The sequence below is a fragment of the Trichoplusia ni genome, chromosome 17 (assembly GCF_003590095.1).
Source record: "Trichoplusia ni isolate ovarian cell line Hi5 chromosome 17, tn1, whole genome shotgun sequence".
Classification (NCBI taxonomy): domain Eukaryota; kingdom Metazoa; phylum Arthropoda; class Insecta; order Lepidoptera; family Noctuidae; genus Trichoplusia; species Trichoplusia ni.
Genome location: NC_039494.1, coordinates 4,410,929 through 4,437,596, shown reverse-complemented (window position 1 = coordinate 4,437,596; position 26,668 = coordinate 4,410,929). Strand labels below are relative to the sequence as shown.

General features: G+C 33.3%; 1 protein-coding gene across 2 annotated transcripts in view; it reads right to left on the bottom strand.

The window, feature by feature from the left end:
- The window catches only part of LOC113502460 (protein spaetzle 5), a 32,588-nt gene extending 7,644 nt beyond the window's left edge, over positions 1 to 24,944 (bottom strand). The window contains exons 1-2 of one of the 2 annotated variants that reach the window (XM_026884033.1): positions 24,754 to 24,944; positions 16,524 to 16,597 (exon numbers count right to left, since the gene is read on the bottom strand). In XM_026884033.1, the coding sequence (XP_026739834.1) occupies positions 16,524 to 16,574 (51 nt within the window). In that variant the 5' untranslated portion in view covers positions 16,575 to 16,597; positions 24,754 to 24,944. The remainder of the gene's footprint in view (positions 1 to 16,523; positions 16,598 to 24,753) is intronic. The other variant, XM_026884032.1, reaches the window with a different exon arrangement.
- Between the last annotated feature and the right edge of the window lie 1,724 nt (positions 24,945 to 26,668).

Genomic DNA, 26,668 nt, shown 5'->3' with positions numbered 1-26,668 from the left:
TTTATTTTTTTATAATTATATGTTTCGAACGGTATTTCAAATAAAAGAGTGAAACGCAGACAAGAGTAGAGACGGATACATGAATTACTTATATCACCTGTAGATAGCACACCTATAGAAAGGTACTTCTAATAGAAAATTATAAAAGTAGGATTTCTGCAGATTGATAAATACGGACTTCGTAGAGTTTTACCTCTTTATCATAAAATAAAAAGAAAATTAAAAAATGAAGACAAAATAATTTTGATTATTATTGCCTTGCATTCATTCTTCATTTTGCTTAAGGGGCTGGCAATAATAATAGTGGATCTTCACCGACCTTTAGAAACAATATACTAGTCTGTGACATTTATCGATAAGACTAGATATTATCTTAGTCTAATCTGCAATACGAAAGGTTTATTGTATACCGAAACTTAATCAGAATAAGGAGTAAAATGTATGAAAAGCGAGGCGATAGAGCCGTATGATGAAAGATAGTTTTTAAAGGTATTAGCAATAAATAAACTGTGCTATATAATAATAGTTATTTTAAGTAACTGTTATTTTTAATAAGTGTTACAAGACTTGTTTAAATTATACAGAAATATTCTTTTTTTCATAATACTTGTCAATATTTTCTATGTTATTAAAGACTTTGACTATAAATTTTTAGGACACGATAAGGTACAAGACCGGTAAATAAACTTATCGAAATGACGTTACCTAGTAATATTACTCAATTCAATTATTCTTCTAGATAATGCATTTAAATTAAACCATTAAGCTTATCACACAAGCTATATTTCTTCCCATTATTAAGCGTATCGTACACATCCAATACCATTTCTGAAGTGTAACGTCAGACAAAGCTATAACATATATATCTTCGCCTCGCTTTCAGTGTGCAATGACAAACTTACACCGTTGTGAAATGCAGTGGAGTGTTGTGCGGCATTGTAGCGGACCTTAACTAGAAACTGGATCAAGGGCAAGGCGCATTGTGCATCCGCCATTACATAACACACTGTGTGTCGACGAGAATTTGTGCTCGTCTAGTTTTTGGCAGTTTGTCTGTCCTACTAATGTTATAAACGCCACAGTTTGTATGTATGTTTGTTTGGTACCCAAACCACTGAACGGAGTTAGCGAAACTTAGTACACAGGTAGTTTATAGCCTGGATTAAAACAAAGGATAGTTTTTATCCTGATTTTATGTTCCCGAGGGATCATTTTAGATTTGTAACGTTAGCTTCGCGCCTTTGATTTAAATGTTAATAACATTCACTGCGACTCAGCCATTCAATTCTTTAGAGCGTTAGAGTGTTTCGGAAGGCACGTTAAATTGCAGGCCCCGGATGTCATTTACTCATCTTTGACAGACATTAGGTACGGGTAGTCAGAAACTAGACAGCCTGTCAACCAGTCTAACTAAGGGGTATCGTGTTGCCTAAGCAACTGGGTTTATTAGGTCTGATAGGCTGGCACTCTTTCTTTAACACTGGCACTAAGCTGCATCGGCTTTTATTGGAAACCGATCCCAAGATCCTAGTTGAGAAAAGGCTAGGGTGGTTATGTTACGGATGTGATTATGTTTTTTTCCAGTACACCAAGATCACTCAAGGAGTTGCATAATTATTCCCCAAAATACGACTCCATAATACAACAAGTATTATTGTTCAAGTTTTATTATAGTTACCTAAAAACGTGAACTTTTAGAAAGTGATGACAAACGTGTAATAATAGTTAGATGTGAGTGAAATCTAGAAGATTTTATCTTCAGCAGGTTTGGGGACCAAGTAACATCCTTACTGTATAGTTAAGTAAGACGAAGTGTTCATGTGAATAACCCACTTTTAGAAATGTTATGGTGTATTATTTTTTTCTTTTAAATATTAAATTCTGACTTCACGGATAGCCGAGTGGTTGATGTCACTACGCCTAACCCACTGTTCACGTCGTATCGCGGGTTCGATCCCCCTCGTAGGACAAGCATTTGTGTGACCCACGAATGCTTGTTCTGAGTCTGGATGTCATTGTGCATGTGATTTGTGTGCTTATGAAACCCCTCGCGACACGAGGATGAAAAATCTTACTGCGGGAGTCATAAAAAAATTGTTTAAAGCATATATTTTGACATTAATCCTAATCCAATCCGCTACACTGATCAACTAAAGTTCCCTAGCTTTTTTAAAGAATCTGACGTTTGTATGATTGTAGCATTGAATCTATTTATTAATATTAATTATCAGACAAAAAAGTTATGCAAATGGACTTAAGAAACAATGGCTGGACAGAGTGGACCAATCGAAGGAATACCTTTTTCTTTTGGAAACGCAATCATCAAATGTCTACCACTATGAGTAGAGCGGAAAGGAGTGTCAGACTTATGCTGACTAAATCCCACCCATGTTCCTTGCTTTGCCTTTTGTCTGTAGAGCCCACGGCAATACTTTCCGATTCCGCTGTCTTTGCATTACAACGGGACAGTAAGGACTAATAAAAAAAAACTTAATACATAGCTTTAAGTTTGAAAAGGTAAGCTTACATGAAGCTCATGTAAGTTTACTTTTTAACACTTCAAACAAGTATCAGATGAAGGTTTCATTTGTAATAAAAGGCAACTTCTTTTAAAAGATTAACTTACTAGTGGTTTCTTAGGTTTACGCGAATGTTAGACATTGAAATGAAACTACTTTTACGGATTTTATCGCGGTTTAATTTTAGATTTTCGTTCGCGACGTTTCGTCAAGACGAACGCCATCTCAGTCTGCCCGTGACCATGATACCCGCAAAGGTTTCGAAACGTAGGGAACTAAAATCTAAAATTAAACCGCGATAAAATTCGTAAAAGGAGTCTTAACTTACTAGTTATTATGAAGCCGGTAGTAAGAAACGCAAGAGAGAGAAGAAGAAACTTTCGAAGGAAACAGTAAGAACACTTGAATCAAAATATAAGTCTCCTCTTTACATACGTAGGCATTCTATCAAGCTACTAGCAATCATTACAAATGAAGTTATGAAATCAAAAACAGATCATCTAGTCCATATAAATCTATTAAAATTTATTAACGTGGATACTAAAATTTATTACGACATTGTTTTAGAATGATAAATTGTGGCTTAAATCATTAGAATATTACAGCCTTTGTATAAGCGAGAACTGAAACTGTGTTAATAAATTTTTTGACATTAATATTTAACTCCCTCCAAAAATGGAAGGAAAAAGTAATAGATCGGACAGAGTGGAAAAATCGAAGGGAGGCCTTTGCCCTGCAGTGGGGTAGTAATGGCTACTCAAAAAAAAAAACTACTGACACGTTTTTTTTTATATGAACATCATAATAACGTCAAATGTCAAACAAAGGGAACGTTGCCACAACGATCCGAATAGGTTCATAAGAGGATGGATGAACACAGTATAGAAATGAAAGTCTATGACTGAAACCTTTGCCCAATGATGGGAGAGAAAAGTTTAGAAAAAAATCAAAACTTTCCTCCTGATTACTTTGCCATGAATGAAACTTGTATCAAATACCAAAAGGTCTTCGCCCCTGCCGTATCCATACCGTATAATTAAAAAATCCCCAACATAATGAAGAAAACACTTGTGTACGCGAGCACCCAGCCTCGCTCCATTTACATAATATTAGCTGACAATAGTTCGTGTGTCTGTTAGCACAGGCAAACAAACAAACAGACAACCGACTCGCGCTTGTTCTTAACCGATTTCAAAAAAGTGAAATTTTGCCACACAATTGACACAATAGGACATCCTTTTGTTTTTTTGGGTTGGACCTGTATTATCGTGATGGTTTAGGCCATGTTTATGATAATTTGTGGTAATTATTGTCAATAATATCATTGGATACGCTGAATAGTGATACATGAGGACTTGTATTGACGACCAGCGGTTTGCAAATACTTACATTTTTTTAATCAAAACAATGGTCTAAATTGATGTAAATAATATCAAATTATGGCTTATTTAACTAGTATATCCTCAATTAATAAGTAACAATTATTCATTTTCTTTTCATATAATTTTAAGGTATGTCAATGTCTTGTTAAATTACATTATAAAATGTATCACAAATATGTTTTATCTATGCAAATTATCAATTAGATCCTTAATGAAATTAAAGCTAATCTACTAGTCAATCGAAGGCTAGTTTTTTCTTAATATTTCCGCTTAAATAATTGACAAATAATACGTTTCTGATTGACATTAAGATAACAATAAACTGTGAATGAAAATACTTGACAAAAGACTTGTTCTGTCCTTCCATTTAATTAGTAATTAGTCAAAGTAATTAAACTTTTTATTGTGATTGTGGCTACTTGGCGCTATGTGTCGTAAAAAGACAACAAAACATTTAATTAAAATAAATAATTAATAACGTGTATTATTAATTCTTTAGCTTAATATCTGAGAACAACAAAATAAAATAATTGCATTCGTCCTTGTAAAAGCCTAATGTTATTATTTTATCAATGTCATAATTTAATTTTGTATTAAAACTACAATTGGCTTCGTATATGAGCAGTATTAAAAAAACAGCACTCGAAAAAACAAGCAGGAAAATAAAGAACAAGAAAAAATTATCTCGGGTTTATCTCGTACCTATTTTCACAATATGGTAAAAAGGGAACGTTGGAGATTTTTTTTTAAGATAAAAAGTAACAATAATTTAATCGACCATACTTCTATTTAGATTAACATTTTTACCCAAACATTTTCGTGAGATGTACTCATACTTATTTGGTACAACGATTATTACCATGTATTTATCGAGATGGAACGACTACTCAACTCATGATTCAAGACTCCGCAGCTCCGGTTGGGTCCAAAACTAGTCAAGCAATCCCGATAAATACGCGCGAGTAAACCGTCGAATCAGATAAGTGTTTCTCGCTTATATCTTAAAAGCAGATACAATCATAATCGTTCAGTAAGCCTAGTTAACACGTGAAAGGGTAACGTTTACTGCGAATACCTTTGACACGGACCTTAAGTTTTGGACCTCACTTAATGCGTGGACCCTTTCTAATAAATGCCACGATATTGTAATAGTTATAAATTATATTTATTGATTTTAACTCACGATTTTGTTTGCTGAATTCTGAACGTGGTTAGGGGAATTCTGCCGGCCTATAGGTATAGCTTAGTATACAGGCTCTTTAAACAAATCATATACATTGGAAAACTCGCTTTTATACATGTAAATGGAAAACATGCTTCGAGAAATTTAGACTATTTTCAAAAACCAAGAATTCTTTTAGAAAATTGTTATTGCTTGATAAAAAATTGTATGGACTGAACAACATTATTGCTTTCTTGGAAATCGTCGTTTATTTTTATGGGATTCTCCAAAACACGTTTCATTTTTCAGGAACAGGAAAAAGCGATATAAACTGCGGGGCTGGGTTAAATGCAACGCGAAGGCGAAGAATTTAGGAAGAGCTCAAATTAAACAAATTGTAAAATTAAAGACAAACAGTTATCTCATTGTCATACATTTTAAGTTTTCTTTAAAATGTCTAAACAGATATGGGCCACTTACAAGTTACAGGCAAATAATTGCCAGAATTATGAACTACAGGCAACAATAATATGGATTATCCCTTTCAGAACAAGGAGCTAAATACAAACCGAAATTAATAGAATCAAAGCAAGAAATCAGATAGTGTCACAGCAATGATTGAATATTATCAGATCAAGTGTCCATTTATCTTGTAACTGACCACTAGGAAATCCGCTAACAGCCGATACAGTCGACAGCAAAAGTGATAAGAATGTTAATTAAGTTAATTATTCCGATAATAAGTGTTTAATTTATGTATCTAAAGCGTTGGTGTAATAAATATGGAGTTTAATGGTGATTTATTGATATCGGTCGAGTTTTATTTATAATATGTATGCACGTTTGTGATTTAAAAGGACACGCGATATAAGGTAGGCTTGACGTGGTGTAAGGTGGTGTAAAATAGGTATTTTAGGGTCCCGCCGAATGCTAAATACGGAAATCTTATACTTTAGTCATATCGGTCTATCTGTCTGTAGGTTCTTGCCATATACTTAGAATTTAGTAAGGAAGTGTAAGATGAACTAAAAGATTTGCGATGTCTCCACAAGAAAAGGGTAGCCTATAAGGTAAAGTAACCTAATTTATTATTTTTAAACTGTGCACCGCACTACCTGCACAAAAATTGCTCCTTCAGAATCAAGTCCTTGCAAAATTTGTCTGTAAAAGATCGCTTTTAGCGAAAAGTCCGTCCATTGTCCATGTAACTATTTATTTGTATCCAATTCTGTATTTATGTAGTGTGCAATTTAGAATATTCTGTCGATCTAAAAATTAATTTATCAAACCTACAAAATTCATACAAATACTGTGAAATACAAAGTTACCTAGGGAACCCGCTGTTTGCACCGATCGCTCTTGCTGATTTATTTTTTTCTTTAAAACGCCATAATTGAGCTAGGTATGTTTTTTACTTAGGTAATCAATAATACGTAAGGAATAACTTTGAATCTTAAGGAAGGACATTGGATGCCTTTGGCCCTGGTAACTGATATCAATGCAGGTAGAGCCACGTGTAAAGCTAATTATATTGAAGAAGAATACATGAAACAGTATTTTAATAAATAAAATATCTCATTGTAGCGAAGGTTTGTGAGGGCTTATATATTTGCAGGTATGTGTAGTTTTTACCTCTTGGTGTCCAAACAGCTAGACGGAATCTGATAAAATGAGGAATGGAGATGGCTGTCACATCTGATTAACACGAAGCCTACATTCTGATGCTCTTGCTAGACAATCACGATCAGAGTCACAAACAAAAGCTAGCTTCTCCTAATTTCATTTTCCCTTGTCAGATAAAATCAATTTTATCTTTACATAAGCTTTTAAATACGGGATTGATACCAATCTTCACACATCTATTAATATTTATTGGACGGTTTCAATCAAAACAGTTTTATTGGACTTTCACTAATGATTGATGTCTTCACTAATTGACAGTTTGTTGTTTTACGTGAACACTTAATTAACACCTAAATAATATTGTAAACTCTCTCATTTTCATGATACCTACTTTAAATATTTAAAAGTAAAAAATACTGTTATATTGTTTTGCTTATTTTGGCATTTTTGTCGTTATTTTCTATTGTCTTAAGGTACGTAACACGGGGTATTATATATTAAAAAAACACACACACAACAGCCGGCTACTTACCATACTTAGGTACTGTAATCTTGTGCTATAAGAAGCTTGCAAAAAAAATAACATTCCAATTACAAAAAAAATAATCACACGTTTTATTTGTCGCCATATTTTTTGTCTAGCTTCAATAAAAACAAAGAACGTAATAGGAAGTGAAATGATTCATAATTAAACTTTTTGTTGACAGCGGTCAATACTTGTCTGAGTGATTGTAATCAGTCGTGATTACAGTGTAGACATATCCCGGGTTCATAATTAATCATATTATTAGACTTGCTTTAGTGCATGGTTGTGGCTGTGCCTAAATGAGATTATTTAAATTAAATTAATTAAAATCGGTTCATCCGTTCAAGAGTAAAAATAGATATGCCACAGATAGACATAGTTTAACATTAATATGTGACCATCGGTCTGTAAGAATTTACTACAACACTGAGAAGGAACTAATTAGCTTTTCAACATTCCCTCCTCATTCAGGATTAGGTTATCTATCTAATATAAAATGTCAAGTCACTTCAAGCTTATTTCAATGATTTAAAAAGAAATCCAAAAATACCATAAATACATTTGCCGATCACTTACGTCCGTGACAGTACTTCGTGATAATACAATGGGGACAATTTAATGCAGATATTTATTATTGATTTATAATTAAATTGTAACAATGTGCCACGCCCTGCCCATTCGTGAGCGACTTATTATAATATTAAATACTGCGTAATAAATTGACAAATGATTATGTATTTTTGCAAGGCAAGCCCTTGTGAGTGTCGCGTGTTGACAATTGATTGGACAGTTAACTCGTGCGCTAGTCTTTTGTTTAATGTTTTATGAGATAATTAAATGGACTTTGTTGTACTTGTAGTAAAGTGAAAGTTATTTTTGAGCCAATGTAAAACTTTACACAACTTAGTTTATGAAGGAGATTACTGGGCACAATTCTGCTATTTAAGTATAATGGCCGACAAATGCATAGAAATTATAAAATGTACTAATGAATTCTTCTACGCAATCATTTATTCATTGGCTGCATGCAAGCATCCCTGGTTTCTCAAAGTTTGATAATGTAAATTGTTGATATCCTGTCAAGGTTGAAGCCTACAACTGCGTTGATTTGTTGTATTTTGTAGATGGTATTTGATGAGTTAAAAATTTGTAGAAATGAGATCAAACTGAACGGTATTTGGAACCGTAACCAGAGGGTAAAGTAGGAACCCTATTATGAAATATCCGTAGTCAAACCGTCTAAGCGTCATCAGGGTTTATCTCATAGATCCTGAAAGATAGTCAGTAGTAATTATTACAGATGATGTATTTCTGTTGACGGTACAAGTACTACTAAAAATAAAGATCGTGATTAAGCAACTATTATCACCGTCATAAATTAGTAGGTGGATGTAGGCGCAGACTCTCAACGCATTTGTTTTTAAATTAATCGGCTTGTAAAAGAACCCTTAGTCTCGCGTTGAAATATGAATATGATAACTTTAATTTAATTTAAAGCGTATGCGATGTAGTTTAACTAATTATTTTCCTCAAAAATTGCGCATGATTGCAAGGTAACGGAGGATTGGGCAACGGTCTGTCTTACCAATACAATAGGATTAGTGCAGCCTTCAGCGACAGTGGGTTAACTATTATTGTTTTACTACAAATAACTGAGAATGCGTCATACGTCTAAGGAGAGGTTTGTTTCTTCATTATTTGTGTTTACGTTAATGAATTAAATATTTTAGAAATGTTATTTGACAACAGTTTAAATACGTTTTTATTGGAATCGCCCGACTAGTTTCGGACCCGACCGGAGTCCCCAATCATGAGCTGACGCGGTGGTTTGGTAGAAAGACGAACTGACCGTCTCGCCATATACGTGCAACAGATAGATAACGAGGACTTTAAATAGCCTTTAGTCACTTCTATTGCAAAATAAATACAGTAAACTCAAGACCTTATTAAGTTTATTCGTCAATAACTTTAATCATGAACAAACCCAACTATAATTGTTATTATTTAACTTATTCCTTCTTAAATTCATCACGTATATACAGTATGTATATTATTATGTCTCTTTCTACTAACTAACGCTTATTTCTGAGCCTGACCGTGACCTTGTGACTCGCACTTTCTTTCCGACTTCATTATGTAACACATGTGGTTTTTGACACGCTTTTATTAATTGTTTTGTTAAACATGGCCACATTTATTACGTAGCTTAGTATATTTTAAGAAGATAAGTTTTGTTTGATTAATTGTATTGGACTTGCCCCTGTTACGTGGTTGGTGTGATAAGCATCTGTGAGTTTGACCCAAGCAGTGGAATAGGAACGGGGTTTTTTTACTATGCTTTTATTAGCTTCAGCTTTATGTTAGTGTGTTTGTAACCGACTCCTTTGGATTTGATTTAAACCAACCTCGAACGGTCAGATTTCATTAAACTGTGGACCGATGACAATACCATAATTTAATAATCTTATTCCATTATCCTAGTGCCTAAAACCTTAATTCAAATAAAACAAAAAATATAATAAACAATTTAACTTTTTCATATTATTATTTAGATACTATCGGACTTGCACCTAGCAAGTCCGATATATCTTAATGTAGTGCTCTCAAAGTGGGATGAAATCGTAAGGTTTTTACCCGAAGAAAAAACTATAAACATGAGTTCAGTATGTTTTTGGGTGTGTCTGTATTTACGCGTAGTGTTTGTTAGTATCATCCACTAAGGCTATATATACAGGCACAAAGACACCCAGACTAGTAAGTCTGGGTGTCTTTGTGCTTGTGACTTAAATGTTTGTAAGACCCCTTGCAACAGAAGGCTTAAATTTCTTACGGTAAGAAGTTTTAGACAAAAAAAAAGTTTAAATTTTAATCATGTGAGTTCAGATTTTTTTTTCTTAGAAAATATTAGTATCCGACCATCTTACCTACATAACGTAATTTTTGACACGTGCAACTAAAAATAAAAATCCTAAAATTGACCTAGTCAGCGTAATTACCATAATACCCATGTTAGCCTACTGTTGGTATATGACTAATGTAAAACATGCAAATACATGTCCAAGTGTCAAGAAAATATTTGGTATTTACCATTTATATGGATTAAATAGACTTGATAAATCATTCGCAAAAATGCATTTAGCATTACAAGAGAATTGAGGATTCATAGTTACATCACTATTAGGAATTATGAAATCACATTTATTTCTTTTTTGACAGAATAAGGATTGATTGCAGGGTTGTCACACGTTTAGAAAATATTTACTATTTTCATAGGTTTTATATTTATAGAATATTTCAGGTTTTTCGTGAGATCCATTTCTTGAAAGAAAGAAATATAAAGAAAAAAAATCAACCCCTTTTTTGTATGGGACATATTACTTTTTTTTTAAATTGGTCATTTTTATTTTTGTTACATTTCACAAATAGAAGGGGTATTAATTTCAAATTATACGGTGGCCGATCAAACACATTTTATGGAATAAATAAAAGAAAGCTTTTAAGTGTTAATAATATAAAGCTATAACTATTTTTGCTAATCATCTGTTCAAATAAACGAAATTACTATTCAAACATCACTTAGAATCCAAATATAAACTTTAAATATTTTATAATAAGTAAATAACTGAGACCTTAAGTTAACGGCACTTCATAGCTTACAAATAAAAGTTGCGGTTAATTTGAACGGTTAATACAAACAGGCATAACTTTGATAACCCTGTGTCCAAGTGTGCAAACCGCTCGGCGCCGCATCGCATTAACTATTAACATTTCAATCAATCAGTCTGCCGAATAATGCGACAAAATGTTGGATTTTTTTACAATTTATTGATGAATATTTTTTATGGAGAATTAAGTGAGTAATATTGACGAATTGTTATACTGATATTGTTAGGCTTAGTGTAATAAAGGAAATTTTTATTATTTATTACCACTTATTATTTATTTCAGACAATTTGATTGACTATATTTTGATAGTAACTGTCGTGAGAATTATTCATTATTAAATGATGTAACGGTTAACTCACGCGTATTTATCGGGGTAGCCCGACTAGTTTCGGGATCGCGAGTCGAACTCGCGAGTCGACTCGCGATCCCGCCGCGTCTGCTCATGATTAAGGACTCCGGTTGGGTCCGAAACTAGTCGGGCTACCCCGATAAATACGCGTGAGTAAACCGTTACATCAGTTAATAATTTGATTGACATTAAAATAAAAATTTCATCAATATCAATCAAACTGAAAGAGAACTCTAAAAACGATCAGCTTGCTTGCGTATACGCAATAAACACCATCTTCTGTGGTAAACAATGATCTACTCTCTAGGGTTGATTACCCTAGAGAGTAGACCATTAATGAAGATCAAAATAAATTTTGAAAGATTTTTTTAAAATCAAACAATTGTTTTCAAAGATCATCACGTTCAACCTCTGGCTTCATTATATCTAAACCTAATTTAGAGACGTCTACAACCACTTTTTTAAACAAGACTATTGCAATAGTGCAAGCGAGACAACACTCTACATGCAGTGAATCAATGTCTCGCTTACACAGTTTTTAAGTAGTCTTAAGGAGGTTGTAGTAGTTTAGATGAGCTTACACAGACTTACATTAACAATAATGTGAAGAGCCATGTTGAAACAACTTTAACCGCTGAAGCAACTGAAGTCCAAGTAAGTAAACATTTAGCAACAGTACTTCTGTTTTCTCAAGGCGACTGGCTGCTCGGGACAATTTCTAAAGACCTTTGTAATAGCATTAACATTACATAAGGTGTTTGTTTAGATATATTAATGATTGCGCTAAACGATGACATTCAATTTTCTTAGTTGATGGCGGTTAGGCGGTATTGTCTAGGTTAAAACTGGATTTCTCTACTTTTATTTGGTTGATTATGACTAGATGACTTTTAAATATTAAAAGCCACCCCTAAACTAGAGAATTTAATTACTAAGTTGTGTACTGCCTCACAAATATTCATCATCATCATTATACACAGTCTTTGTCCTTCCACTGCTGGGCATAGGCCTACCCTTTCGCGTTAATATATATTCGAGAAATTTATACAAACGCCAAAAAACAGATAGATATTGGACGAACATTTTTTGGCCTTTTTTGCGGAAATTAAGAAGCTTTTAATAATATGATCTTTTATACTTATTGAATTTCTACTAGACAGAAGTTTCACTGTTAAAAACTAGACTACTAGATTCTTTATCTCAGAACAAGGTCAACATATTCCATTATTATAATTTAATAGAGAAGTTGCCAACTAAATTGTCATAATTAATATAAATATTATAACATTTTTGAAATCTTGTATTGTTATACAAAGAATGCAGTCTTCATGAATCATGACATTAGAAAACATCGACTTATGAAGAAATTCCTTTTTTGTTCATAATTTCAACCAAGCCGATTGTTTTCCTTGTGAATATAAAACGTGTAAACATAGCCACTAACAAAGTCTGTCTATTGGCCCACCATAAATGCCTTTTGGACCTCCTCAACTCAGTTGCCTGGGCAACACGATACCCTTTAGTTAGATATGTTGTCAGATTTTCAAGCTTCTAACTACCTGTAACGACTGTCAAAGATGTATGAATAACAGCCGGGACCCACAATATAACGTGCCTTCCGAAACACGTTTTTGATAAACGTAATACCAATTAAAAAACCAGATTAAACTCGAGGAGTAACATTTACATATTCGCATATCACAATAAAATAGGTAGAAGTAAGTTTTGGCATAGCAACTAAATAGGTCAGGTTTTTTATGGGTTGAAACAGGTGTGGCATATAAATGTTAAGGAAACGGTATCTCGATAAATAATTAATATATTTTATCGCTTTAAAAACTAAACTTTTAAACTTCATGATTCATGTGGACGATGAGAAAATATCATTGCTATGAAAAAGACATATGCAAGGCATTGGACATTCCCTATCCTGCCTTGCCTTTACTCACTACATAATGCAAATATACTTTTTTTATTTTCTTCTTCATACCAGTTTGTCTTTTAAGAATTGTTTTTATTTTTATTTTTATTAAACATTCTTAAACCTAACTTAACTACTGTAATGTTGCGGCTATCTAGTACTTAGTAGCGTCCCTGCCAGGGATCGCGGTAGTTCATGGCTTTCGCGTGGTTTCAAATACGAGACAAATGTGATGCACTCAAGTGGTTTTCGGCAATAAGTCCGTATAAAGTACATAAGAACAAAAAAACAACACGCGTAAAAATATAGAAAGAAAAGGTGGTCTATCAAATAATATTAATGACATTTAAAAGGATTCGTAACCTCAAAAAAACTTGATACTTTATATGACAATAAATTAAATCACACAATGGAATCTCAAACTAACAGACTTAAACGACCTGCCTGAATAAAGTTCATCAACCTTCGATCGACATAAATTAGCCACAAATTAGCCAAAAAAAGACAAAAGTTTAGACGAACAAAATAAGGTCATATTTGCAACGAAATGTTTTAGCATAGATTGTTGTGGGCGAAAATATCAAGTTCATATGTTTCTACTTCCGGACAAATATTCGCCGGAGACTTCCATCACCTCCTCAAATAAGATGCAGAAACGAGATAGCGCGCTATACAGGGTAGTGTCGTCTCGCTTCTGCAAATACAAGTCTTTAGAGATTCTGGTCAGTATGTGTGAGAGGGGATGTCCGGGTCGCCGTGGGTGGGGCTTGCGCAAGCGCAGAGGCGCCGCACGCGCTATCGATTTAAAATCGAATGCTATTCGATGCGGAAAAGGCTCTAATCGATGTTGTTGCATACTGATTAAGATATTAGTGCGGAATGGAGGTTGTGATTGATACGTGCTTAATGAGTGGGTATTGATGAATCACACGTTTGTTACTTTTGTTTTCTATATTATTAACTATTATAACACTATTAAACAATTTTGAAGTTATATGTTATATTTTCTGTAAGTAGAAAACCATCTTAAAATATCAAAATCTAAATTTTCACTTTTTTAAATCACTTCTAAAAACACATCAAAATGACTAGTTTGAGTCACATAAACAATGAAAAATAAAATCATACAATTGAGAGTTTCTATTATTGACCCTGGCAGAAAGATCTTTTTTAGACTTGTCTTACTTCATATAACAACAGACCCCACAGCATTTAAAGGCATAAAGATATACGTAGAATAAGTGACAAAAAAAAATTGAAGTGTTCAGCCAAACAGCCTCATTTCTAACCCTGTAAACGCGATGCGCTATTACAATACATACAATATGTGTTAACCGTCACACACTGTGTCAAGTGCACCTGACGCAACTCATTGCGCGCCGGCGAAAGACCAGGCGTCTAGTGTTGACTATTAAGGCTCGTTTAGATGAGGCGACAAATATCGGGCGAGTGGCGATCAATAATGATGATACTTCTGCTTGCTGCGGTTCAGTACTCAATACTGAATACTTTGATTGCATTCTATATCTACATGTAAAGCTTTTAATTAGATCAAAACATACTCCCTACTGTCGCGCGCAGCAAATACATGTAGATCCGTATTGTTTATAATATTATAATTCAAGAACTTTCACATAATTGCGTCAAGCCTCAAATTAGCAAATCTTTATTATGAGCACTAGACAATTAATCACATAATTAAATATTCAAAAAAACAAAAAGGTAATGATCGTACTCATCACAAAAAAAATATTTGTCCATAATGGGAATCGAACCCATGACCTCCGGTACAGCAATCGCGATTACTAACCACTAGATCTTTAATCCTAAAATGTACCTATGTATTGCAACTCGCCCGATATTTTTCCCTTAGTCTAAACGAGCCTTAAATGTACTAATATTGTTTGAATACAGTGCTTGCTGTATTTGTTTTAATTTTATAATGAGTGGTAAATGGTTGAGTATCCATGATGTAAAAAGATATGAAGGTTTTGTAAGAGGAATTCATTTTTGTCAATACCATTGCTGGGAATAATTGTAACGGTATGTAAATATTTGTATCATTGAATAAGACCTTGAGGCGGATAAATGCATACTCACGTAGAGATGCTGAGATTCTTACATTAATTAAATGAATTGTGCCAAATTTTCATTGAAAGTTTCATCTTTTTAAAATTATAAACAATTAAAGAAATACTTTAGTATAAGTATTATACACAGTTCGAATTCTGAGTTTCTTTGTTTCTTGCACAATGCCCATATTTAATTGCCTGCACGGATAGCCGTGGTTGAGGTCACCACGCCAAACCCACTGTGCGCGTCGTGTCGCGGGTTCGATCCCCGCATTTGTATGATCCACGAATCCTTTTTCTGAGTCTGGGTGTCTTTGTGCATGTGAGTTGTATGTTTATAAAACCCCGCGACACAAGAATTAAATTCCTTAGTACGGGCGAGTAGTTAAAAAAAAATACAGTCCCTTAAGTTGTAGAAGATTTCACATTTTTGGTCTGAGTAACGATCCAAATCCATTCAACAAACGCCTAATATTAATACCAGACTAGAATGCCACCTCTATACACGCTATAGTAAGCACGTAGAGCTTTCCAAGAATTAATTTACTAACATACATCTCACAATAGTAGGTGATACGAATTGGTCACAGTTTTGTCAGCAATTCGTCTCACCCCCGCTGTGTATCAAGGATAGCGTAACATAAGTATATTAAGTACCTATAAGATGGATTTGACTTATATTTAAACTTTGATCTTGCCGAGATATAAATTGTGATCCGTAAAACAATATAACTATAACTATGATATGTTGTCGTTGACCTCTTGTTAATCCAATTCAAATTTATAAAAAGTGTGTGTACGCATAATTTAATTACATATATTCTATAATATATGAAAAAAAAACATATCTCTCTATGGATGAATTGTTTAGAAACAAACGATGACTTTTTTTACTTTGAGGTAATTAAAAACTTAGATATCACAATAGATTTAACTTGGCATGTCGTCCTATTCTTTAATCGTATTTTTGTTAACATCTTTTAACAATGTGAAAAATACTAGGAACATGTACAAAAGAAATACCTATTCATTTTTAAATCAACACCATTTTATCAATTTTCTTGTAAAGTTGTATCAAAATATTTATGTTATTGAACCATAATCTCTATTCTCAAAAAGAAAATTCAATTGAAAAAGCAGAACTCATTTTCAAAGAATGTTCTGTTTTCATAACATTAATAGATAATACATGAATAGATTGTTATAAGTCAAGTATAAGCAATGACTAAGTATGCTATGATTAATGTTTTGATTACTACAATATAATCCTTATTTCTAGTAATAATGGTAGGTACCTACTTACCAGTAAAAATGATTTCAGGTGTAAACTAAGGCGTTTCATTTTTGCTGTCATTATTGTGACGTCACGAACTTAACCTGAAAAATAAAATAAAGTGCATTAGATTTTTTTTTAAGAATCCATAATTTATTACGATTTTTCTGTGCATAGCGCAGTGATACTGTCTTACGTTATATTAAGACCGTTTTAAAAATTACGTTTGACCCATTTTTCACTCCTTACTTCATCAATTCAGGCCTATCTAACACTATTTCCATCTTTGATCTGACATTCGCATTCGAAATTCAAAGGATATGTCCATGAATCCATGGTTTCTATTACCAAACTCCGTGGGCCCTTACACTAATATGCCATGGTATATGGTGATCACGTAGAATAGCGTAATATGGACATGTTCGGCTCTTGTAGGTCCTTGATAGAAGTGTATCATGATTAGTCCGCATGAGGTGAATTACAATAGAAGAAACTAGTAGTCAAGGCAATATAGCTCCTAAATAAGCCGCGAGCTTGGGAGTTCTAGTTTAAATTGAAAGGCTTGATCTAAAGTTGCAAGATCTACATTATATTTCAGAAGTAAGATAAAGTTTGATTCATTAAAATCAGGGAAAGATAAGGCTATGAGACTCCTACGACCGTCATATCAAATTAACGCAAGTATTCGATTTATATCAATACATATTTTAGTTTAGAGAGGTAGCCTGAAGTAGCCCGGGGATTCCTAGGGGGCATTGGGGGAGACCTATGTCCAGCAGTGGACTACTAAAGGCTGATGATGATGATATTTTAGTTTTCAAGGATATGTGTTTGAATCTCTCCGAGTTATTATAGCAGTTGTCGTTTCAATACTAAAACCACAAAACCTAACGCTAACCAAATTTGTTCTTTTATGCATGGTCCTCTTTACGACATAGTTTAACCTTGACAGTCACAACTTACTCACATTAAGGCCTTTCCTTGGCCATGGTAGCCTCAACGCAATTAGAATACCCCGATAATATTTGAGAATAAATAGGATTTTCCTATGACGATGAACAAATATGGGTTTATGTGAAACAATACGTAAAGTACGAAGTTTCACATAACTGTTTCGCTGCTGTTGGAAATACCTTTGAACCATAATATGATTTGTGATAAAAATCGCTCGGTGAATCAGCAAGTTTGAAGCATGTTTTCTAACTGATGAAACTGTTACTTACGTAAATATGAGGTACCTGTTACAAGTCCCAACTTTTATACGTACTTTTGTATTTTGTATAAATTTGGAGCGGTTTTTATTGTAGATGGAAATACTTAAATGTGGAATAATTTCTTAAAATAGTATAAAACCTTTTCTCTTGAAATCTAGATCTATACTCTATATACTAATATATAAAGCTGAAGAGTTTGTTTGTTTGTTTGAACGCGCTAATCTCAGGAGCAACTGGTCCAAATTGAAAAAATCTTTTTGTGTTGAATAGAACATTAATCGAGGAAGGCTTTAGGCTATAAGTCATCACGCTACGACTAATAGGAGCGAAGATACAATGGAAAATGGGAAAAATCAGGGCAGGTATAAATCATAACTTATATCTTCTACCCACGGGGACGAAGTCGCGGGCAACAGCTAGTAATTTATATGTTGTTTCCTAATTTGGACACTAAATTCACTACCGAAAACTCGTTTTTCTCTAGACTCTCTGAAGTTAACGTAGAGCGTTTTCATTTTAAATAAACAAAATACACCAAGCCAAAACCGATGTAAAGACAATGTAATTTCGATGCTCGAAGGACATGTCTTAATTAAAAACAACTACAAACAATTACGGTAACTACATATTGACACAAAAAAAAATTGCTTCCGAATACCAAGATAATGAAAGTTCCGCAAAAGAATACTTTTAGAGGTCAAGAAGGGTTAAGCTTCCTTAAATTAAAAGTATATGTCACCTTGATGACCTCTCGACGGCAAGCCAATGGTAAAGTTGATTGACTGAAGACAAGTTTTTGTAACTTCCTGAGATACATCAATTTATTATTGTTGTTACAAATCTTGGCAATCAAGACTTATACGTGATCATTATTTTTTTATACTTTACTCCATCAATTTGAAAACTCCTTGTTTCTTTGATATGATGAGCAAGTGTAGAGTCAAATGTAGACTTAATATTGTACACTATAACTTAGCTTTAAATGTCACCAGCCATGTCCAACCGTTTAATCGTGTAGGAGGAACAAACATACAAACTCACAAGCTCATACAGCATTTCTACCGATCTAGACAAATTACATTTTTACAATCGTTGGCGACAACTGAAAATGATCAAATGTCATTTGGCATGACATTTGGCTAAAGTGGCTGTTTTCCTCCCAAGAGTAATTTTATATTGTTAGTATTTTATTTTACTTTGATCCAAAATTATTTTAACCAGGACAATATAGTTCCCAACAATGTAAATACTAACTTATTATTAAGAAGGTCTTACAATAGCTCATTTCCCACAGCGATCGGGTAACACGTCATGTTGCCACACACATGCTTGTTTAACGATTATGTTAATTTGTTTAGATTTTACTTGGAATATTAAATAGTAGCTTTACTAAGAGAATTCATATTTTTGCAAGAAAACATTGTGGCGGTGTGTGTCGTGGCAAGGTGGTTAGTATTTCTATGATTGAATTATAGGGTACGAAATCCCTTTTTTTAATATCTAGAAATAGAATCACTAAACTATTACTAGAATCTGAGTATCGCTAAATTTGATTTGATCTCCATTTCATAAATTGATGCTAATATTTTTTTATACGAAGACAATCCAACATAGCCATATTTTGCATCCCTCTTAGTACAGAAAACAAAAAAAGAAGCAAGATCTGGACTAATATTAATGAAAAATAAAAAATACTTGATTTGGCAGTCATTTAAATCAAAAAATATAATATTAATGCAGATGTACAATGGGCGGGATTTTCGCTAATAGTAATTTAAAGATTGCTATTTAAACAGCAAAAAAGGCAATCATTTACGAAAATAAATTACCCACACCTACCTTGATGAATTCTTTATTTTTACAGTCAGCTGTTTCGAAATAAACCAAAGTTTAAAACCGCAAAATGATAGACGATCTCAGTTTGCGAATAAGACCTTGGACGACTGATTTATTTACTGAAGAGGCAATTAGGAATAAATACATAAATATTTTGATGCATTTGTTAATTCCGAATTGAAAGTTTTAAATTGTGTTCAATAACTATTGATAAAATGTTGGACTTTATGCATATAGTAACAATATTTTTAACAACAAAAACATACAACGGATTCTACATAAAAACTTCTGAGCCTAACTTGATAATGTTCAGAATTTGACAACATCGAATCAAATTATTGGCGTGCAATTTGGGAGACCTATGTCCAGCAGTGGACGAATATGGGCTGAGAATGGTGATGAATCAAATTATTATGGTGAAATATGGAAAAGGTAGCTAGTTACCTGTGTTAATTTTTACAAAATTTTACGTATCAGTCGTTTTTAAGTCACCTCTTGAATATGGTGCAGCAAGGTTCTTAGGGGCAGTTAGGGGAAGAATTCTAATTCATGGAATATGAAATATTTATGCCAAATAAGCAAACAAACAAACAATTTATTATATTCCGACATAATTATAGTGAGAACTACCACCCCTAAAAAAAAACAATTTGGCTGAAATACTAATAGAGTATATTGTGAAGCCTTTAATAAGTGTAGGCTATCGCCAAACTTGTTTGTCAGGCTATACTTATAAAACTAAACCATTGGAACGAGATAATAGTTGTAACGATGATATAGCATTGTTTATACTGTATTTATGTAATTTTGACGACCTCCGTGGTCGAGTGGCGTACACACCGGTTTCAAGGTGTCGCTAGCTCTGAGGTCCCGGGTTCGATCCCCGGTCGGGTCAATGTAAAAACTCACTTTTCTACATTGTCTCGGGTCTGGGTGTTTATGGTACCTTCGTTGTATTACTGAATTCCATAACACAAGTGCTTAAGCAACTTACTTTGGGTTCAGAACAATGTATGTGATGTTGTCCGCATTTTTACAAATTTTACAAACTATTAACTTGTATATGGAAAGGCTTGTAGTTTCCATATATTTAACCGTTTTACGAGTTTATAAAACTTTATGAGAACTAGTGACCCATCGATATACGATGCTATAATTAATATGGTACCATATACTTTATCATTTAGTAAAATAAAATAAATAAACGTAACATTTTGTACGGGTAGCTGTAGTGGTATATCATTATAATTTAATTAAGTATTTCACATAAATAGTTTTTGTCTCCTAAAAAATCACAGTTTTAATTAGAATTTAAAACTGATCTAGCAGAAAGCGTAACTCAAATGTTTTTCGGTCAAGTTATTTACAAAATACTTTATAAAAAAAATGAATATTAAGTACCATTATAAATATTGTTTTTTGTTAATCTAAAATTGGTCGTTTTAAGTAGAGTGTTTTTTTTCCTTCAGAATATCATCTCAAAAGTTACAATGATGGTGAATGTTGATATCATCGAAAAGTTAATACAGCCTTTCACTTAAATCAAGAGTTTTCGAAACACCACAAATCAGGCATCTTGTTTTTAAGAAATATGTAGTTCAACAATATCTAGAGTAGTCTCTACCATATAAGGATATCGAAACTTTTTGGAATGCGATATATTTTATTCATGAGTATTTAAAGATTTATAACCTGCAATGTGCAGCGATTAGACCATAATAAAATTCTTTTGTATTATGCATGTTGTGGTGGCCTTGCGGTTCTGTGTGCTGCTTTGTATACACGAAGGTGCAGGTTCGTTGATCAGTGCAGGTAGGTACCAATATGACTTTTCGGTTATTTGTACTTTCTTGAGTTTTCTAAGATTATATTCACAAACGGTGAAATAAAACATCGTGAGAAAACGTGGATGCCATCATGGGCAAGGCACTGCACACTTTTTTCTTCTTTTATAGGCCGAACTCAAATTATGAAACCTTTCTGGGGAAAACTTTGGGCCTCCGTAATAAACAAATACTAACTATACATATTATCAAATGAAGTCTTAAAACTATTTAGAAGTAAAAGAAAATCCAATCAAGTCTAAACGGATGAAATAAACTAGATTTAAAATAAACAGAATTAGTTCGGTAGGTACACAACATATACTAAAATGTTTAACGGGTAGACAGATGCACAAAGCATGCTAATATTGCGACTGAAAATATCAATAAACTTTGACACTAATTTGTAGAGCACACTAAAATAACACCAAAAACGTGATGTGTCCTCTCGTTGTTGCAAGAAAATCCAATAATTTCATCACACCAGCCATAATAGGACTCTACTTATTTGTCTATCCCTACAACTCATTCCAATAATCTTGATAACACACAGGAGACCAAAACCGTTTGTTTATCGTTGACAGTAACGAGGTAACAAGCCACGATCAGCCTTTCACACTCGATCCAGATCGTGGCGACCCGAGCGAACCCGTGGCATTTCCCTATACCACGCCATAGTCGGTAATAGACAGGTAACGGTTTTGGTAGCGTATTCCGAGTTGTAAACTGTCGGTAATAACTTCTTTCAGTTGTAAATCGTGTTGGTTGTTTTAGCTAGGAGGAAATTATAGTTATTTGTCCATACAAATACCCATAATTTTGTTTGCAAGCAACGGTTTTGAATAAGATATTATCTGTTTTATGAAGTCTTTAATATTGTTGGTTTTGCAGCAGGTAAATGTAAAAGCTGACATAAATTTATTTTATTTTATCTTGTATTAAATTTTATGCCTTATTTTGGATTCATGAGCAGAAACTTTATTAGTGACCAGTCTACGCTTCAAATGTTTTTTTGAAAAGCTAGCTATAATGGAAATTTAACTCTGCTCAAGGAAAATGGCTATAAGTTGAAAAAGAACGTTTGTGTGTGGTGAGAGCCGTTTTTTTATTTGTTGAAATTTGCAGCTGTTTGTTTCGAGAAACAAATAAAGGTTTTATGTTATTTGGCGACGGAATTGAACATGAAAATAGTACGAATGAGAATAGTGAGTAGTTATCATAATAACAAACGAGATAACAGTTCTAGTAAGATATATATTTCTTTGAACACTTAAAATATTTATGTCTTTTTTTTGAATAGGCTATTTAGTAGGAAATAATGATAACAAGAAAACCATTCAACAAATTATTGGAATTCAATATATATCACCGCAACATAAAAAGCCTCGGGTCAACTTTTCCATGAAGTATGTAGGTATGTACATTTATTTCCCCAATAATTACTGTTCTGGTATCTAATGAATTAATTCATAGATTCCAAGTATGTGTAGAACAAATTATCGGGTTATAAAAACTAATATATAAAGCAATAGGTACTTAATAAAAATACATGCATGACAATGTGTGAGGTCGATTCCCCGCAAAACTGATCCTTGTTACCCACAGACCGGGACAAATGGTAGGAGTTCTCTCTTCCCTTCCTGTTATTAATGAGTAGAAATAATAAAGAGAATGTTTTAATAAGATGCATAATAAAATACATTTACAGCAAGCAAAAAAGACACTACAAAATGATTTTAAATCTATTATCTATTTAGATGGAGAGAGATTAGATTTTTTTAAAGATTGGGTTTTCTACTTGATATTTGCAAATACGGCATAACACTTTATGACAACTTTTAGGTTAGACCAATCCTAACTAGGAATTGCACTCACAATTGATCACTTTCGCGCGTTGATGTCTTTTCTAGGAAACTCAATTTGTATTTTATATTTCCCTATATTTTGTCCTATAATAATGCTTTTCGGGATTTAAAACAATATAATTGGAAGTGTACCTTTATTTAAATTGTGTAAACTTTAAATAGAATAAGATTGACCTTTAATAAGTTAAGTTTAGTCTGACAGGTTCAAGAAGCTACCTGACCACCGAATGCAAGGAAAAATGCGTTCAAAAACTTTTGATAAATGTGACGTAAATCCAAAGACAAATTACAGGCGCCAGATCTCAAGTTTTATCAACAAACAGCAAGCAATTAATCTCAGCACTTATATCATAACGAAGACAATTCTAAGAATAATTTTCGTAGATTTGAATATATAATTATTCGGAGGCGGATGCTGAAATACGATTCATAGATAAATAATTACCGTGGGAATTGCTAAACGTGTGTACTGTTTGTAGATTAAGAAATTTATACAAATTTTTTGGGTCTTTTTCTTCGTGTTTCTGTGAGGAACATATCTTGGTTGTTAACTGGGTCAGGTGTTTTAGAGATCTATATGCAAGTATGTATGTATTACTTTAATGTGCTTTTTTTCTTCTTATACCTCAGAGTCGTGGATGTTTTTAAGTATTTCAGTGTATTTGTTTACGACCATTTTGTATATAATATAAAGTCGTATGTAACTAATCATTGCATGTCGTTTTCATATGATTTAGGCTTATGAATATACTTAAATATATCGTTATTAAAATAAGACCTAAAATCTGAAATCTAGAAAGTAACATGTTGCTCGTATTATGATAATTAGAACAAAGTTTTCAAGTGCCTGCTCTATTTTTATACCTATCCCACACTGTCCCGCTGTTTGGCAAACGCCACCCTCAAATCCTTAAACGATTCTCTTTCCTGGACCAAATGGAACTAGCCTCTTACTATTGCTTAGAAAAAAACAAATGCACCTCGATGACCTAAGACGACAGTCCCAAAACCACCTCCGAGTTATAATGTCAAGGCATTTGCTTTCTTACTCTAAGTGCAATGTGAATGTTTGCCTGTTACATATTGTATGTAAGTGTTGAAACTTAATCTGTACTTAACAGATTAAGGGCAAACTTATTCATATTCGGATGGGATCTTAATGTTTGTAAACGTTCGTGATTTTCTACCTTCACTTTGCACTTAATTTAATTTGAGTCATGTGAGATTGGGTAGTTTTGAGGTAAATTTTTAATTAGCTAGCTTTTTGTATGCTGTAAAATCTTAACCTAGCCACAATACCAATATTTTTTATGCTCAAAGCATTTAAATTTCAAATTATTTTAACGAGGATAGACATAAAATATATAAAGTTATACCTAGTCTTGAAAGGCATTCAAGATAATAAAATTCCTATGACTCCAAAAACAATAACAAAAACATTTAAAATACCGATGCAAATTCAACCAAAAGTATTAAAACAACTTTAATTGTCCGAACAAAAAATAAAACACAGTCTACCCACCGAAAATAAACTTCTTGTATCCATACACAATTATTAAACTCTTTTTTAACACAAAACTGTCACAGTTCACTTTACGTATTTAATTTTGAGACGACGACGCGCGTGCGGTCCTCTTGGCGTCGCGATACGTACTAAACGTAGTTAGCCTGTCAGCTGGCCGGCCGGCAACTGCGTGTGCTAATCGCCGAACATCGCATAATCTACTGATAGGAATTATATAGAGATGTTGGTATTAGGAAATGACTTGATCATTTTGCAATTCGGTATGACAATTTATTATTGTCTTATTATATTGTTATATATGCTTGTTTTTTTGCAGTATTTTATGATATTGTCTAACGATGTAAAATCTGTGACTTACCTATAAAAACTAGATGTAAACGCTTTATAAAAACTTGCTGTATTTGAGTGATATGGGTTGGGATTTGTTTCGTTAACATACAATAAATGATTAAGTTTTGAATTGAATATTGAATCAAACTGCATGTAGTTACATTTTATTAACCTTTTCTAATTAATAGCGGAAAACATAGTGTATAACTAAACTCCAAAATTCTACTCCTACTTATTTCTAATGCTTTTTGTCGACACACTAAAACAAACTCAATCACACCTACCGAACTCTATTAAATTTTACACCTGACATAACCAAAGCAACCTACTTAGAAGGCAAAGAAAGCAATACCAATGACATTATTGTCCTCATCGCATATCCCTTTCAATCATATGGTAAAATGCAATGTGAGAGTAGGACAGCTATATAATTGAGAGAAAAGTGGACAGGTTTCGGTGATAGCTCAATAAATCGTGCGATGATCGAATTTATTTGATCAAGTGACCACGTGTGACATGTGCTAAGATAATTTGAAGTAAATAATCTTACTAATAAGGTTTAAATTCGAATGATGTAAGTTAAGCAGAAGTTATGAGCTTAAAGTTTCGTAACTTGGAATGGATTTGAATAATTTCGATTTGTGTGAAGACGAAACAATGAGAAAAGAATTCTTTTATTACACTTTTGTTGGCATAACGTGAGTCGTGACCCTGTTCTGGGAATTTCTAGCAATTAGTCTTAAATTTTGGCAGTTTTTGTTTTAATTTTCCGCCTTGTTGCCTGGACTTATCGCTTGTTGACTTAAGTTCATTGCTCATATAAGGAGCTGGTACTGTTTATATTCCGATTACCTAGGTGTGTTTTACTCCAACCAGGATGCATGCTTTTGACCTCATAAATTGGTTTGACACTATAAATATTTGTATCGCAAAAAGTGTCATTACTTTGTCATGTCACATACATGTCAAATCTACAACTTTATCTCACCTAAATAATCTTTGTCAACAACAAATAATTACTGTTTACAAACTAATTAAACTTATTTAACTTAGTATTTATTGGTCGATACAACTTATTAGCGTTTGCTATTTGGTTTGACAGAGAAAGTGTCCTTTACTGAACATAATACTGTCAGGAAGTGTTTTCAGTGTTGCAGAATACAATGTTGCAAGTCGCGAGTAAACTAGAGATGACTTACGAAGTACTAAACTTGTGTGACTTGCTGAACGCTTTACGATGCTTGTCGGTAAACCATGCTTCTAATCTGCTCGGAGAAGTTGAAATATGACGTTCATTTTTGCATAATTGCGAAATGTGTACGAAGAAACGCTTGAAAGTGTGTACTAAAAACTGTAACACTGACAAATCTATTGGAATTTCTACGATTAACGGGGAGCAAACATAACACATCCAGCACGGTACATCAAAGGATGCCTTTGAAGACTTTGTGTCGGTTCCAACTTTGAATGCACAGCGGTAGAGGTAACCCTGTCAAAATAAATGCGAGCGACCTGTTGTGAGTTCGATCCCCGCGTAGAACAAGAATTTGTGCGATAGGTATATGATCTACGAATGCTTGAC